General features: G+C 29.6%; 1 protein-coding gene across 2 annotated transcripts in view; it reads right to left on the bottom strand.

The window, feature by feature from the left end:
- Positions 1 to 6,984: 6,984 nt before the first annotated feature.
- Positions 6,985 to 17,697, bottom strand: part of Imp (IGF-II mRNA-binding protein) — a 37,428-nt gene continuing 26,715 nt past the window's right edge. The window contains exons 2-6 of one of the 2 annotated variants that reach the window (XM_017615635.1): positions 13,724 to 13,897; positions 11,814 to 12,188; positions 9,443 to 10,151; positions 9,213 to 9,368; positions 6,985 to 7,954 (exon numbers count right to left, since the gene is read on the bottom strand). In XM_017615635.1, the coding sequence (XP_017471124.1) occupies positions 7,670 to 7,954; positions 9,213 to 9,368; positions 9,443 to 10,151; positions 11,814 to 12,188; positions 13,724 to 13,897 (1,699 nt within the window). In that variant the 3' untranslated portion in view covers positions 6,985 to 7,669. The remainder of the gene's footprint in view (positions 7,955 to 9,212; positions 9,369 to 9,442; positions 10,152 to 11,813; positions 12,189 to 13,723; positions 13,898 to 17,697) is intronic. The other variant, XM_017615636.1, reaches the window with a different exon arrangement.

Raw genomic sequence — 17,697 nt, 5'->3', positions numbered from 1 at the left:
ACCTTTTCTCTCTTATCCACCCTTTCTCTTCCTCTCTCCCACTCTCCATCTTCCTCTCATCGTTCCATTTGTTACTTTGGCTCTGTGCATTATAAGTTTTTCTTTGTATTTTGACTTTTCCAAATCACTGTACGTTTTTTGACGTTTCCTGTAATTTTTTAACATTCTCATTTGGTCTATGTCCTGACTAATANCCATCTTCCTCTCATCGTTCCATTTGTTACTTTGGCTCTGTGCATTATAATTTTTTCTTTGTATTTTGACTTTTCCAAATCACTGTACGTTTTTGACGTTGCCTGTAATTTTTTAACATTCTCATTTGGTCTATGTCCTGACTAATGTGGCTGTCTAACATTTTTGCGCTGGTTGTTGTCTATACTTTCTATACTCATACGAAATATATTTATTGTATTGCTGATATGCGCCTTTGTCAATTTATTTTTTTTCGAATTTCTTCGCAATGCAACTAATTTTTAATGCAGGCGTTTTTTCTGTCAAAACAGTTTATTTTTTTTATGGTTTTCTGTAAATTCCGTCGTTGCTTTTGTGTTAAGTGACAGCTGCGCTCGGTTTTTCGGCGAGTACTGTACTTTTATCGAACAATTTCTGGTCAATTATTTTTCAGTGTATTTCCGGGTGGTTTTTCTTTTGTTATTTGTGTTTGTATGATTTTTTTTTTCATATACTTGTATTTGTTTTTGATTTCTTTTTAACAAATATTTTTATATACGTTTAGCTCTTGTATATGGCATAGTAAATATATGTTTTTACATTACACCAATTGATTTTTATAGCGGATTTTGTTATTTTTTTGTATTTTTTTATATATGGTTATTATTTGGGGATTGTTCTGTTATTTTCAGAAGTTTTTATTTAAATGCTTTTAAGTAAATTTATGAATTTATAAATTTTGTTATGACGTTTTGTATTGGGGTTTTCATAGTATTTTATGTTTTATTAAACTTTACTNAAATTCCGTCGTTGCTTTTGTGTTAAGTGACAGCTGCGCTCGGTTTTTCGGCGAGTACTGTACTTTTATCGAACAATTTCTGGTCAATTATTTTTCAGTGTATTTCCGGGTGGTTTTCTTTTGTTATTTGTGTTTGTATGAATTTTTTTTCATATACTTGTATTTGTTTTTGATTTCTTTTTAACAAATATTTTTATATACGTTTAGCTCTTGTATATGGCATAGTAAATATATGTTTTTACATTACACCAATTGATTTTTATAGCGGATTTTGTTATTTTTTTGTATTTTTTTATATATGGTTATTATTTGGGGATTGTTCTGTTATTTTCAGAAGTTTTTATTTAAATGCATTTTAGTAAATTTATGAATTTATAAATTTTGTTATGACGTTTTGTATTGGGGTTTTCATAGTATTTTATGTTTTATTAACCTTTACTTTTTTTTGTTTTAGTTTTTCTTTTACCATAAGAAGATAATGCACTTTTATTGAGGTATTTAATTACATTCATTCAATCATCGTTTTTTTATTCAACATTAACATTTTTTCTTGCTTTTACAACAACATTTTTGCAACGACATTTTTCGTACTTGATGCAGCATTTTACTTAATATTTTTTAATACAAAAATCTATCGCTTACATTCAGTTCTCCCTTCAAAAACAACTTTTTAACAGAATCCACCTAAAGTTTTATGCCATGCGAGTTCGCAACATTTTGCACACCTAATTTTTTTTAGTGTAGACTAGTTTTACGGATAATTTTGAGATTTTGTTGTGCGTTTTGCCGAAATGTTTGTTGATTGATTTGAGTTATTTACGGTGCGTGCACAGGGATGCTTTTTAGTTTTTTTTTTGCAAGTTTCGCATTTTCGGAAAACGGGGTTGCCACAAATATTTATCGTTAGAAAAGATCGATAAANCATGCGAGTTCGCAACATTTTGCACACCTAATTTTTTTTAGTGTAGACTAATTTTACGGATAATTTTGAGATTTTGTTGTGCGTTTTGCCGAAATGTTTGTTGATTGATTTGAGATATTTACGGTGCGTGCACAGGGATGCTTTTAGGGTTTTTTTTGCAAGTTTCGCATTTTCGGAAAACGGGGTTGCCACAAATATTTATCGTTAGAAAAGATCGATAACATTGCCTTCGATATCGGGAAATAATGTAGTAGAAGAATATTTCGATGACATATTTAGCGATATATTATGGGTTTTTAGGTGTTGCCGATTAATTATCGATATTGAGTATGTGATATTTTGAAGTATAGCTCTATTAGAAGTACTTATATCTTATATCTCTCAAATTTACGCTGCATAAATGTAAGTAGTGTGCATTATAGGAAACAAAATTAATGGATTCTGATATTTTTAGCGATATTTTAGTTTATTTATTAAAACTTAAATTTCGATATTTTCAAGTGATAAATTATCAATTGAAAATTTATTGATATTGTCAACGAAAAACTGCCAAATTTTATGTTTAGTAATTTGTCTGATATTTTTTCGATAAGCCAATTAGTCGAATTTTTTTAAAATTAAGGAATATAAATTATCGTAAAGTGCAATAAACTATTGTAGATATCGAAAGTTTGCTTAGTCACCGAGACGTAATGNAGGAAACAAAATTAATGGATTCTGATATTTTTAGCGATATTTTAGTTTATTTATTAAAACTTAAATTTCGATATTTTCAAGTGATAAATTATCAATTGAAAATTTATTGATATTGTCAACGAAAAACTGCCAAATTTTATGTTTAGTAATTTGTCTGATATTTTTTCGATAAGCCAATTAGTCGAATTTTTTTAAAATTAAGGAATATAAAATTAATTCAAAATTATCGTAAAGTGCAATAAACTATTGTAGATATCGAAAGTTTGCTTAGTCACCGAGACGTAATGAAGTATCAAAAGGTATTTAATTTACGAAGTATTTTTTTCAATAGTTTTTGTTTTTTTTTTTAATAGAAATTATTTTGTTTTCGCTGTGCGTAAATTTGCTCACCCGCTCGTTTTCTTTCTCGGCCTGTGCCACACACTCGCAATTTCTGCGCTCAATGCTGAATTGTAAAATTTTGAAATGATTTTTTTTTATATTAATAATTGTTTTTAATGCCAAAATGTTTTAATGGCGAAAAATTGCTTGACTTTTTTTAAATGTATTTTTTATCTGAAAGCAATTTTTCACCAAATTTTTGTATGGAAATGAAGTGTGCGAAATATTGTTTTCTGCTTTTTTTGTTAAAACAATTTGTTAGCTTTGAAAGTGTAATATATTTTTTAAGTTAAATTTTAGTTTTTAATTACAAATTTTTTAATAAGGAAATTAGGAAACTAGTTGGACTTAAAAAGTAGTTAATGCATTAGCTACACTGAGTAACAGTAATTAAATATTTAATATGATTTTCGTGCTTATACATATGTATGTATGTTTGTGAAATTATTATTGCAAAATAGAAAAAACAAAAACAATGGAACACTATTACAACAACGGAATCTGCGATTTGTTAAAAAGTGGTTGGTTGCCGAAAGAAAAATTATGTATGTATTATTTGTGTATGTACATATTTATGCGGGTATTAATATATGTATGTGTATTGTATGTTATATATATATTCTATTGTATATGAAATATATGGTTATGTTTATTAATTGTAAAATTTGCAATAATTTTCTTGTAATTAAAATGCTATGGATTTTTTAAGTTGTTATTTTATTATATGTATGTATGATGTATGTACAAATATGTCAATGAATTTCTATGAATAAAAAATTATTTGTATATTTTTATAAAGTATTCATGAATATATGTACGTAGGTATGTATGTATATCGGTATATATTTATTTATAAATGAAAAAAATATAAACAAATAAGTTCAGCTTGGCTATTTAGGTATGTAGTTGGAGGACTATGATTAGGTATTATTTTCGCTTTTCTTATTCCATTTTTGGGCTATTGTTAAAACACTATTGCAATGGCTGTTTATTTCCCAGTAGAGAAAGCAATAAAAATTTCGACGAGTCAACATTTTTTATTTGCCTTTCTACACAATTAGAATCAGCATACTTTAAAGTGTTTTGTTTTTTTTTTGTTTGTACTATTTTTTAAACTATTGGCTTGCTTGTTTGTTGGTTGATTGATTAAACTGCTTGCTTGTTTGTTTGATTGTTTGCTGCTCATTATTAAATTTACTAAGTGTAAGTGTTAACTATTAATTTTTGCATTAACAACTAATTGCTTCCACTTTTAACGGTATATGGATTACAGTTACAATTTGTATAACGGTTATATTTCGCACATTCAATGGTTACTGTAACTAATTAAACTAAAACGAAAAAAATGCATAAGGCAATGTTTGTTGGAAAACTATTTAACAATTAAAAAAAAAAATTTAAGAAATATACTATATTTATTTAAATTTACTTATTCTTTATATTAGTATTTATAAAAACTCAACTCAATCGTTTTTATGGTAAGCAATTAGCGTTAAGTATTATTTATTGTAACTGTCGATTGCATTAAAAACAAAGAGAACGCCTATGTATGTATGTAGAAGAGCATGTATGTATGTATGTATGTATGTATGTATGTTTGTGTAAAATTATTTAAAATTTTAGTTATTTATTATGCAAAATAAATTCCATATTATTTATATTATTCACTATTTTCATTACTTTATATTATCAATTAAAACATTTCAGCACCGTTTCAAGGCAAACGCAATTAACATATCTCACTAGATGCAAAAACAAAGTTTAAATAGAAACTTTTAATGGAACAAGTAGTTAAGTGGTAGTTATTGGAGTAGTAACTTTTGCAGTAGTTGCTTTCGGCTTAGTCACCACAGCAGTTAAAAGTGGAGTATCGACATAATAACCTTCATGGAAGCCAATTTCGCAGTGGCTATTTTTAGAGTACCTTCGGAGTAGTCATTTACCGTTTAGTAACTTTGTAGTCAAAACTATAGTAATTATAATCGGCATAGTTACTTTTGTATAGTGACTTCTGGAGTAGTTACTTTCGGAGCGGTTACTTTCGGTGTAGTTATTTTCAAAAAAGTTTTTTTTTACGCTACTATTTTTCAAGTTGCTCTTTGTGAATTTTCTTTAACAAGACACATTTGCTTGTGAGTTTCTCTAAAATTGAAGTTTTTTTTCTCAAAAATCATTGACTATTTTAGAATGTCAATGCTATGCATAAAAGCGAGTTAAAAAGAAATTGCAAGAAATCACGCACGTATGGCTGTATGTAATGGTGAAAAACGTGAAAAAAAGTTATACAATTTTCAACGTTTTCAAAATAATCAAAAATTTTTAAAAATATAAAAAGATTTTATGTGTAAAAAAAATTCCGTACGCTTTTGGAAAATTTGCAATGCCTATACTTTTGTAAAATCGTTGGAAAATTTGCAAATATGCAGGGAAAATCATAATTTTTAGCAAATATATATTTATTTTGATGTCTTTTGGGGCTTAAAATTTCGACGATATTTATACATTTAGTAAGATTTGCAACTTTTCGACCATTTTTGAAATTTTTGGAACATATTTTGGAAATCTTTGAAAACTTTTTTTTTAACTTATCGAATAATTTTTAAAATTATAAATTTTTTTTATTTTTTTGTATGTTATTCAGATTTGTATCGAAAATTTCCAAGTATGTACATATATTTATCTTTTTTCAAAAGGTTTCTAATTTTTTTCTATTTTTGCTCGCTTTTGTACATAACACAGACAGATTTCTCGCACCATTATGTTAAAATTTCCAATTTTTGCGCTAAAAATTTACTTTGCTGGCATTTTGCATTACTTTTTTCCCACACTAACGGTCGGTCTTAAATTATTATTAATATTTTTTTTTACACATCGGCAAAAGTACAAATTATTTTCTTCAATGCAGTGGTGCTTTCGGAGAAAAATTTGCTAGGCTTATTTGTTTCGTTTGCTATAAAGACGTCCGCTGCATATGTTTTTTTTTTGGCAAAAATTTCTACGTTTTTAGTTTATTCATTTAGTTTACATTTCTCTTCATACTATTTTCATGTTTTTTTTTTTTTGGTTTTTTCTGTTGGAGTCAGATGCTTTTTGGTAATTTTTTATGATTAGCTTTCTATACAAATATGCAAAATACTTTTTTGCTTTTTTTAGTTTTTTTTAGTGGATTATGCTTTTGGTTGTTTTTGGATTTTTGAGTTACTTTGAAACCGTATGTTTTTTTATTATTTATTTTAGACCAGCAAGTGCTTTATATATTTTTTATTGTTGTTTTAAAATACACTAGTTTAGGGTGAGTTTACACAGTCATGTGCCTTGAAGCATTGTAGGACACACTAGTTGCAGTAACAGTGTTACTGCGCTAACGCTCGCATAATCTAGATGGCGCACTCACGCTTAATGGGTTTTATTTTTGCTCTATGTAAACTCTCTCTAATATAGCAGTTTTGCCATTTGAATTTTTTTGAAAGCAAATTTGCCACAAAATAATTTTTAATTCCTGGGCCGATTTATGTCGTTATTAGTTTATTTGTATCTCAATATTTATTCTGCTTTTGGTTTTATGGGGTTAAAGGATTTCTTAAATTTTTCGGTTAATATTTTTAATTGTGGATAAATGGATTGATAACTATATTATATATAAAAGTTGTGTCTTTCAAACAACTAAAACTTCTCAAAACTTTTTGTTGTTTTTGAATTCAAAATTCCGTATTATTTTTGCCAAGTTTCATATGCAGCGCTGACGTTTCGCTTAGTTGGTGATAGTTGTTGCTTTCGCTCCTAACACATGGTGGGTTTAGCTGTTTTAGTGTCATTGCTGTACAAAATGTATGCAACTCTGTATCAATTCTGTACGCAGAATTTTAAATTTTGTTGAATTAATTTTTTTTTCTTTTTAGCGTTTTTCACCGAAAAATGTCTGTTGTAACCTCAAATTTTTGTGCAGACTTGTGGTTGCTGTTGTTATTGCTAATAATGTGCATGTGTTTGTTTGTGTGTGTTACAGTATGAAACATTTATTTTCTTTCTGAATGTTTTTGTTTCCGACTTGTAATTTTTGTATTTTCGTATTATTAATTGTTGTAGTTGTTCTTAATTTCGCGCCTAATGTTTCTTATTTGTTATTTAAGCGAACAAATTTGTGTTTTTTTTTGTTTTTTCGTCTGCCGGATTTATTAGCGCTGCTCATAATGTTTTTATTTTTTGTTATGGTTTAACATTCATAATATTTTTTTTTGTTTATTTGACTGCATTTTTGAATTATAATTGTTTTTTGTTTTATTTTTATTTTTGCTTTAATGTAAATTAGGCTGGTTGTCTTCTTTGAATGCTTTTTCTGTTTCTTCTAAAATTATTTCTCTTTTGTTTTAAATTTTATGCTTGACAAAAATCATCATTACTATGTTCTTGACATCATTACTATTTTTTCTTTCATTATCATCATAATCATTATAATCATCATCATTAATGTCCACATCGACGATCAATCATTATTGATGTTTAAAAAAGAAATATTGTTCATAATAATAATTATGTTTATAGTATATTAGAAAACCTAAATACATCATCATACACATTTCTCTGCATTTAATTTAATAAAAAAATAATAATAATAAAAATAAAAAAATATTATATAATAAAAATGCTTCAACAAAACGAATTGAAACGCGTATATTTTTGTTTTTGTTTTACTACTTTGCTTACTGACTTGACGCAGATGGTTGTTGTTGTTGTTGTGGTTGTTGTTGCTGTGGCGACTGTTGTTGCGACTGCTGCGGCTGTTGCAGTGATGGTTGTGGCTGCTGTTGCTGTGTTACCTGCTGCTGCTGCTGTTGCTGCGGCAGTTGCTGAGTCCCACTGCCGGCAGCGGCAGCAGCTGCTGCAGCGGCGGCGGCGGCGGACTGTTCTTTGGCAGCTTTTTGCTTCTTGGTAACCGGCGGCGGATTCGTCGACATCATCATGGCACGTATGCGACGCTGTGCCGACTGCAAGAAGAAAAAAGATTGAATTAGAAAAAATGTATAGGAAATATACAAAAAAAAAAAGATGAGGAAGATGTGTTATCGCTACGTTATCGTTTCTTATGCTAATAAGGATAGCTATGCCGTGGCCGTTAGTTTTATGCTGAGACCGATATATGCACATAAGTATATGTCGATATCGATAATTTCCGAAAACGACGTTTCTTGGAATTTTTTATAGACATATTGGGGCGAATTCTTGTTTTCGTACGAATCGAAAATCATGAAATTTTCCTATCATTTTCTATACAAAAATTTCAAATTTTCGATTCGTACGAAAACCAGAATACGCCTGATTATATAGATTTTGCAATCGAAAATATTTGTATTAGCATCATCCATTGATATCGATATCATTTATGTATAGCTATATCGAGATGGCGATATCAATATACATATGTACATATCTACTTACGCATATGCATTAGGGCGGTCCTTAAAAAATCAAATAGACCGATTTCTTCCAGTCTCATCCTTCAATCGGTAATACCACGATCACAGATATCACATATATGTAAATTTCGGTATCGATTGGAGACGGCGGTTAGGGCGTGTGGGACAGAGACTCAAAAAATTAAAATTAATTCTTTTTTCATCTAATACCCAAAATCGATACTACCATAGTCGAAGATATCACATATAAATTTTGGTCCCGATTGGAGTCGATTAAGGCGTGTCGCAAAGGGGTCAAAGGCCAGATGCCTCTATGGAGACAAAAAATTAATTTTGTTTTTATTTACTGAATACCCAAAATCGATATTACTAAAATCGAGGATATCACATATAAATTTTGGTCCAGATTGGAGCCCGTTAATTTTAATTTTTTGAGGCTCCGTAGACTCGTCTCGAATCGGGACCAACATTTAAAAAAAATTTAACTTGAAAAACGTAGTGAATATTAAAAAAAAAATTTACACATGAAAACTATATGAAATTTCTGATGTATTTATCGATTGCCTAAAGTTGTATACACATATTCTTTACCAGAAGTTGGCGTAATCTCACTAGTTATCGTTTTTCTTTCGATGAATTGATCGACTTTTTATATTTATTGATATTTTTATCGATTTATATCGACAAAACATTTTTATCGTAATCTGTGCAATTATCTTTTACGTTTTTCTTATCGAAACTTTTATTTACATGTTTATCGCCATCGCTATCGTTGTTATCGTTACTTTGCTCTGTAAAAAAAAATTAAATTGTTTTATTTTTTTCTCACCTGCACGCTATAGAATTGACCAATTATGTGCACGGGCGTCTCCTCATCACCACCCGCTGCTGGCGCCACCGCATGCTCTGGCAGTTTGATTACACTGCCAGTGACGCGTTGCAAGTCACGAACATTCTGACCGCCCTTGCCAATTATTCGGCCCACCTGCAAAATACATATATTGAAACATATATTTGTTTATGTGAATTTTTTTTTACACCATTTTAAGCGTAACTCACCTGCGAACTGGCCACCATTATTTCGACAGTTAGTCGCACATCTTCGGTGCCGCACATGAAACCCTCCTCGCGCATCTTTTCGAAAATCATATACTGCGCCTTCCATTGACCCTCCGGCGTACCGACGATCGTCACCTTTCGTTCGGTTTGCATATCGGCCGGCTTATCGGTGTCGATCGGGGCGATCTTGAGCGAGGCATTCGAAAAACGCATTATGCTGCGTATATGTGAGCCCTTGGTGCCGATAATCGCACCCACCGCATTATTCGGTATATAGAGGTATGTGGTCTCCTGCATGTCATTGGGGAAGACGGGCGGCACCACGCTCGCCGGTGTCTTAGACATCGGGAAGCCCGGGCACGATTGATATGGCATGCTGGGATTGAAGACCATACCGTTGCCGGGTGTCGACATCATGGCCATCGGATGGAGGCCGGGGAACATAAGCGATTGTGGTGCCATTGCTTGCAAGTCATTCTCGTAGCTTTGACGCAATTTCGAGCTAATCTGCGCTTCGGCACGTGACATATTGTCAATTTGGCCCTTAACCGTAATTATGCGTTCCAAATTGAAGCTGCTGATGTCATTGATCGAGCTGACGGTGATCTTGGTGTCTGTCTCTTGCATGATACGCTTTATGGTGTTGCCATTTTTGCCAATAATGCGACCGATGAGATTGTTGTGGGCGAGAATTTTCAAACAGATGTCGCTGTTGGAAGGGCGAAGGAATAAATACAGTTAAAATCAGAGGACATGAGTCGAATGGGTTAAATTTGAAACAAAAAAATACGGTAAGACATAGATATTTGATAGAGCTGAAAAGTTGTTTAAAAAAACATAGCTGAAAAATCTGAAGAATTTATGTATGAAAGTTTTTTAATTTGTAAATTAAATTTTTTGTACATAATTTACAATTTTGTAATTGTTTAATTTGTAAATTCTTTTCAATTTGTATTTTTTACGTTTTAATGGTTTTTAAATTGTAAGTATTAAATTTATAAATTTTCTTAATCTGTAAGTTTTTACTAAATTTAATTTGTTTAGTTCCTATCAATTTTGACGAGATGTATCAGTATTTTCTAGTTAGACTCTTTCTTCAAAATTGAAGAAAAGACCTACAAAAATTATTTCTGAAAATTTTTGGTTTAACTGTTGCAGGGAACCCACAAATTTTTTTTCTTTCTTAAACTTCGGTTTTAAGATTTTTGGTTTTGATTTTAACTACGAAAGATTTACCAATTTTAAAATATTAAAAAATAAACTTTTTTGCTTTTAATTTATATTTCTAGCAGATGATTTTAGAGTGATGAAAAAAGTTGCCTCTATCTTGTTTTGTATATTTTCAAACCAATCACAAATTTTAAGAGAGTTTACTTTTTTATTAATTTTAAAGCTTTTGAAAATTTTTACGTTGAATATTTTGTAAGCCGTTTCAAGTGAATTTCTTAAAATTTTAAATTTGCGACTTCGGAATTTTACGATTTACTTTACTCAACGTTAAAAGAAAAACTTTTGAAAGAGAAATTTGTGTTATTTTCCAAAATTTAAGAGTTTTTTAGATTACACACTTATTATTTTTGACTGTATCGGAAATCTCATCTTAAAATTAATTAAAATTTGTAGTTTTTCAAAACTTTAAAATTTCTTACTTCACGATTTCAAGTTTGTGGAAAAAATTCGTCAAAGTTTGATCGTTTTCTATACACAGTTGGTATACAAAAAAAATATAGACAAATAAAACATATCTTCACCATTTTTGGGTATTTAGATATTTGTAAGACTGAACATATTCTCCTTGTCAAGCTTATTAACTGCATGATGAAATCTCCAAATTAAGCTTTATTTCTGGAAGTTTTGAAACTATTTCCTTAATATTCTAGATAATCGGGCAGGTTCTGGAATTCACTTCCGAGTGAATTTCAACCCCTGCCAATTTGAATTCAAAGCGAACTTGACTCAAATTCACTCGGAAGTGAATTGCAGAACCTGCCGGGCTATAGAATTATTTTTTTTATTTCTTTATTTTTGCTCTTTGGTTCAGCAAAATTCATATTATCTTACATCTGTTGAAAAAAAAATATATATTTTTTATTTATGAATTCGGAAAATTTAAATTTTTTTTATATTTTTACATATTTATTTGTTTATAAAAAGCAATGATAAGAAAATGAATTAAACAAATTTTAGCTTTAAAAAATAAAATTGGGAAAAAAATTTGTCTTAAAATTTCCACAAAATCGCGTAACTATTGCCTTTATTATCAAAAAAGATCAAAATTTACATAAATTTCTTTAAAAAAATTTAACCATGCATGGCCATTTTTTCAATATTAAAATTGAAATATGAACCACACTGCGCATGCGTAACTCACCCCTTATTCGTTGAGATGGCCTCCTGTTGCATCACCTCCAAAATTCGCTTGCATGCATTTGTACAATTCTCCGGATTACCATAAATGGTTATGGCCTTCTCTAGCGAACCGACATTCTCCTTCCGATGCACATCGACACGTGCGCGACTCTGTTGTGTTATCGTACGTATGGTGCTACCTTGACGGCCAATAATGGCGCCAACCATTTCGCTTTGCACAAGAATGCGCAGCGGAAAATCAGCTTGACGTCCGGGTCCTGGCATACCGGGATATGGATTGCGTTGGTTGCGATTAGTACGACGTTGATTTTTATCCAATGGCTCGGAGTGCAATTTATTGCCCTCGAATTCGACACCGTTCAATCCGCCAGCAGCTCTGGAAGAGAGAGAGAGAGAGAGAGAGTGATATAAGAAATGATGCTCTGTTAGAAAAGATTTGCACAAGCTCGACTTAGGACAGTAACAAATGGAATATATTAATTAAGAGTATACATAGTTTTTTCAATAAAATTTAATTTTATAAAAAAACTACGTTATGGAGAACCTTATTTAATGGAGTTGTTCTTAAAATTTTCTTTAAAACCAGTTTTAAGACTAATTTTTTTACCAGAAAAACGCTCCTAGTAAAAGAGCTAAAATTTTTTTTTTTTTATTTAAGAACGCAATATCGCAGTAGCGCATGTATCTACATTAGGTGGTAAAAAAAAAATAAATAAAAAAAAGTATACCTACCCCCAAAACATAAGCCTACAAAATCGAAAAGGCCCCCATGAAATTTTTGGACTCTTTATGAGACTGAGTAGTAGATCTTCTGCTCAACGAATGAGGTTCGAACTCAACAATTGTCTCATATACGTATGTACATACTTACGTACTCATAATAGACGATGAAGAGAAATTATGAAAAGATCAGAAACAAAAAACGTGATAATATTTTTGGAGTTCCATAGTGATGCTGTCAAAATTGACGATGGTGAGAAAAAAAAAACACAGCTCTTACTACCTTAGCCAACTGAAATGGAAAAGATTATTTGTTTTGTCCCATTTGCTTCCATATAACGAGTAAACACAATTTATTTTTATATGTAAGAAAAAAATAGTAAAAAACCAACGACAATTTTTAGCCATTTGAAACTTGTGGTTTATTCTACTAATTAAAAAAATTTTAAATTTTTACCAAAGTTTAGTGTATTTTTTTTAAATATTGCAGAAAGTTTGAAACTTAGATTTTAACGGGTTTTGTTAAAAAATTAACTACATAAAAAAAAATAACCAAAATTAAATAACAAAAAAACTCAAAAAGTGGTGCGGCTATAATTTGGCTGAAAGGACAGTGATGTCATTAACGATAACAATCACTATAAAGAAATTTAAAGAAATTTCATAGATAAGAAAAAAACATCGATAACGCTTAAAATATCGTTGAAGTAAAATGTATATTTTCATAGGAATATCACACAAACATACCTTTAAAGATGAAAATATCGATAACTACAAAAATTTCGATTACCTATCAAAAACGATAAAATATCGATAACTATAAAAATCCATAACCATAAATTTATCGACAAAGGCGAAAATATTCGCCAACAAAAAAACTCCATAAATGTATAACACATTCCTTAAACAGCAGTGCGCTCGAAGAAAGAATTCCCCCCACTTATTTTGATTTGAAACCCACTTTGAGTGTCAATTAGAGAATAAATTTTCAGAACCGCAACATTCAAAGCTCCGTTTCAACACTCGTATTACGTTTATAAAATAAAAACACTTATTTTATAAATAAAAGAATAAATAAGAAATAAAACATAAAACCATAAACATTAAACAAAAAAAAATAATAAAAACATATAATAAAAAACAAAAACTAAGCAAAAACAAGAAATGAAAACATTACAAAATATGTAATACCTTTGAGCCTGATCGGGATTTTCGAATGTTATATGTACAGTCTGAGTATTGGGGTCCTTACTAGAGACAGCCTCACACTGTTTGACGATGCCGTATGGCTTCAGTAGAGGTTCGATGTCTTCAAAACGCGTTTGCAGCGGTATGCCGCTAATAAGAATTTTCGATGTTGAAATGCTGTGAACAAAGAAGAAATAAAAGTAGAGAGAAGTAGAAATAATAATAAAGAAAAACCAACAAAAAAGAAGAAAACACAACATAACAACAGCGAAAATTCATACATATCTATTAAGTGAGATAAGCCGTGTGGGTGATACAGTACAAAGTTTGTACATATGTATGAACGTACATACTACATATTTTTAAATATGTGAAATACACGAAAGCAATGCTCAGACTTAATTTTTACACTGATGAGATGAGCTCAATCTCAAGAATTTGTACTGAAAGTTGAGTCGGAGCTTGAGCTCACCTTCTAACATGTGATTCGAGTGAAAGCAACTACATAATATGCATGTATGTACATACATATGTAACTACAAGACTTAGCATACTTTGTGGAGTGCAAATACAGAAAAAGCGTGTACAATTTGAAAACGAGCTGCGCCTAAATATAGGCAACGTATGCGCTACATCGGTTTTTGTATGTTTGTTTTTGGAAAATCAAAACTACAAGCAAAAATGGTAATAACGTCAGCATAAGAGGCAGAGGGAGTGTTAAAGGTTGGACCTAAGGCTCCGCGCCTAAATGTAGGCAACGTTTAAGTGATGCAAACTGCTCTTAATTAACTTAAAGGCTACTTTCAGACAGCAGCAGCAAGTTAAGGTGAAAAAGAATGGATAGGCCAGTGCTATGCTTACTAAGCATAATTCTAAAGCATACCGTAGGGCGTTAGGGCAGCAAATAAAATACTACACACACTTTAAAATAGTCACAAACACACACACGCTGCCACAATGACAGCGCGCGCTCATACCTCAACATGATCGTATCCAGGTTTTCACAGAATTTACTAAATTTTTCAACTACTGCTTGAGGCCCAAGATTTACTTGCTTCTTTCACTTGAAATCAGAAAGATCACTCCTTGCCGATTCCTCTGTTAACTTTTCGCTCAACTTGTAACAAATTTTAAGAGACTGTATGTGTGGCTGAATTGCATTGAACACCGTTAAATTTCGCCAGGAATTTGTAGAAAATTCGCAAAAAAAATTAAAGCTACAAAAATTTGACTTTATTTCACACACCACTCCCACGCCTTGAAACACTTCGCTTCACTTCACGCATAACTACACGCTCATACACGCACGCGCACGCATCCACTGAGCCGCGAACGAGCAAAAAAGGACGAAAAAAGAAAACGAAAAAACCGGGACGTACGACAGCGTTTCACAAGGAACAATTTGAGCGTCGGTGGAATTTTGTTCCCTTTTACGGCACGAATTTTTCGGCATGAAGTTTGTATGGCCAAAAATTTGTAGTGATTTTGCACAAAAATTTTAGACAACTAAAACGTAGGCGAAACGAAGAAACTAAACTATTGCAAAATCCACAGCATAATATAAAATCTACGGGAAATTTTTGAAATTATTGACTGAAAACTGAAATTGATGACTTATATTTTGAAAACAAGATGGAAAAAAAAAATTTTCAAAATTTAAAAAATTTAACAGAAAATGCTATACAAAACACTGTGTGATTTTCTTAGAACGAAAAGTGTGGACGCGTTAGTGCATGGCGAAAAGGAGTGGGTCTTGTTATGATATTTAAATAAAGCTGATAACATAAAGTAACAAGGAGCAAATTTATAAAAACTAAATAAAAAACCTATTAAATAAAAAACATACTTAAATATTACAAAAATAAATAAACAAAATAAAGTAACATAAAAGAAAGTAAAAAATTAAACAAGAAAAAGTAAATAAAATACAATATGTAAAAAACACTAAGAAGAATATAATTAAAAATGAGCTTCAAAAAGGAAAAATAATATATAATAAATTAAAATTAACACATTAAAACAAGAAATAAGATAAATTAAGTAGAGAACATAAAAGAAATAAAAAATATGATAAAAAATAAATAATGGATACTTGTAAAAAATTAAAAAAAAAAACCATAATTTAAATTGATTTTTTGAATTTTTTTATGCTGTTGTGTACCTATTTATTTTTTATAAAATTGTTTGTCATATTTTTTAATTTTACAAATTGCTCCTTGTTTTTGCATTTACGTTATCTTAATTTTTATTTTAGTTCTTTTAACTTTATTTTTTCATTAAAGTAACATAAATAAAATAGTAATTAATTTTTTTATTCATTGTTGAAAATAAAAATTAAATTTAATAAAAATGTGATTGAAATGAAATGAAATAATGTAAAATAAAGAATATAGCAAACCCAAATTCTACGATTAATTTTAAGCAAAAATGGCGAACAAACTGTATACCAAAAATGACATTTGACGCTCCCAAATTTCAAAAGAAAAATAAATTTTTTAAATGAAAAATTAATTTCGTTCAGAAAAAAATATAATACACTGAGTTTTCTTTTTTCGAAATTAAATTATCCCGCTCTAATATACCTATGTATATACAGAAAATTAAAAAAAGGAAAAAATAATGGTCAAATAAAGTTAAATAAAATAAAATATGTACAATACAGCAAAAAAATAAAATAAATAGCAGTAAACATAAAAACTAAGAAGAAAAAAATTAAAATGAAAATACAATAAATAAAAATTTAATAAAATAAAATGTAACAAAATAAAAAGTTATAAAATAAAGTAAAATTTAATAAATTAAAATGTAAAATATATGTAAAAAGGTTACAAAATAAAGTGAAATTTAATAAAATAAGGCAAAATAAATTAATAGTAAAAAAATGAAAACAACCTTTCTATACATGCATCAAATCGAACCATAAATACAGGTTTCAGATATATCGACACCTGCGCCATCTATCGGCAAACTTTTTTGTGAAGTATTTTTGTATTGGAAGCGCAGATTTTAGAAATATATCGACTCCGCGCCACCTACCAGCTAAATTTTTTGTGAAGCTATTTCGTTCTATGCAGGTAATATATCTTCGCCTGGATAAAAGATTGTCATAGGGGCCATTTAACATTCGCCGAGACTTTGGAGAACATCTATCGTCGCGTTTTTGTGAAGTTGTATTCCAAATTTCAATCGGGATTTCCTAAAATCTGCCGAAAGGAATATACGACAACCTTTTAAACAGGCACCGATATGTACATTCCAAATTTTATTTATTTATTTATTTATTTTCTTTACAATATCGGACTATGAGTACGGAGTTTTCAAATATCTCGTCCCCCTGCGTCACCTAGCGGAATAATTCGTCGTTAACATTGCATTGTCATCGGGTTCTGAGCTGGGTTTGAGATTTTAAGTCTCTTAGTCTTTGACCCAAAGAAACATACATACATATGCATATATGTACATATGTATACATATACATAACAAGCTAAATAAAAGCTTTTAATAAAAAAAAATTATTTAATAAATCAATTTATATTGAAAAAGCGTAATAAAATATAATATAAAAAACTAAGAAATTACACAAATGTCATAAATACAAAAAAAAACTAAATTTAAGAAAAAAATTAATAAAAAAAGCTAAATTTAATAAATAAACAGAATTAAAAATTCAATTCATCAAAGGAAAATAAAATCAAACAAACTGAGTTGGATTGAACTAGAATAACATAAAATAAAATAAAAACAAATGTTAAAAAACTTAAATTAAGTAAATTAAAATAATTTTTTTTTATTTAATTAAATAAAATAAAAGTTATAAACAAATATAAAGAAAAAATAAACAATGAAGCAAAAAATAAAAGAAAAAAATTTTAAGCAAATATGTTCTAAAAAAATTATTTATATGAATAAGAAGAACAAAATCATTATGTAATCAAAAAATAAATGCATATGTAGATAAATTAAAGAGTTTACAAAAA

Source organism: Rhagoletis zephyria, unplaced genomic scaffold (genome assembly GCF_001687245.7).
Source record: "Rhagoletis zephyria isolate East Lansing unplaced genomic scaffold, Rhagoletis_zephyria_1.1 Rzeph_scaffold_01049, whole genome shotgun sequence".
Lineage (NCBI taxonomy): Eukaryota > Metazoa > Arthropoda > Insecta > Diptera > Tephritidae > Rhagoletis > Rhagoletis zephyria.
Note: the sequence above shows the minus strand (reverse complement) of the source record. Positions and strands in the feature narration are given on the sequence as shown.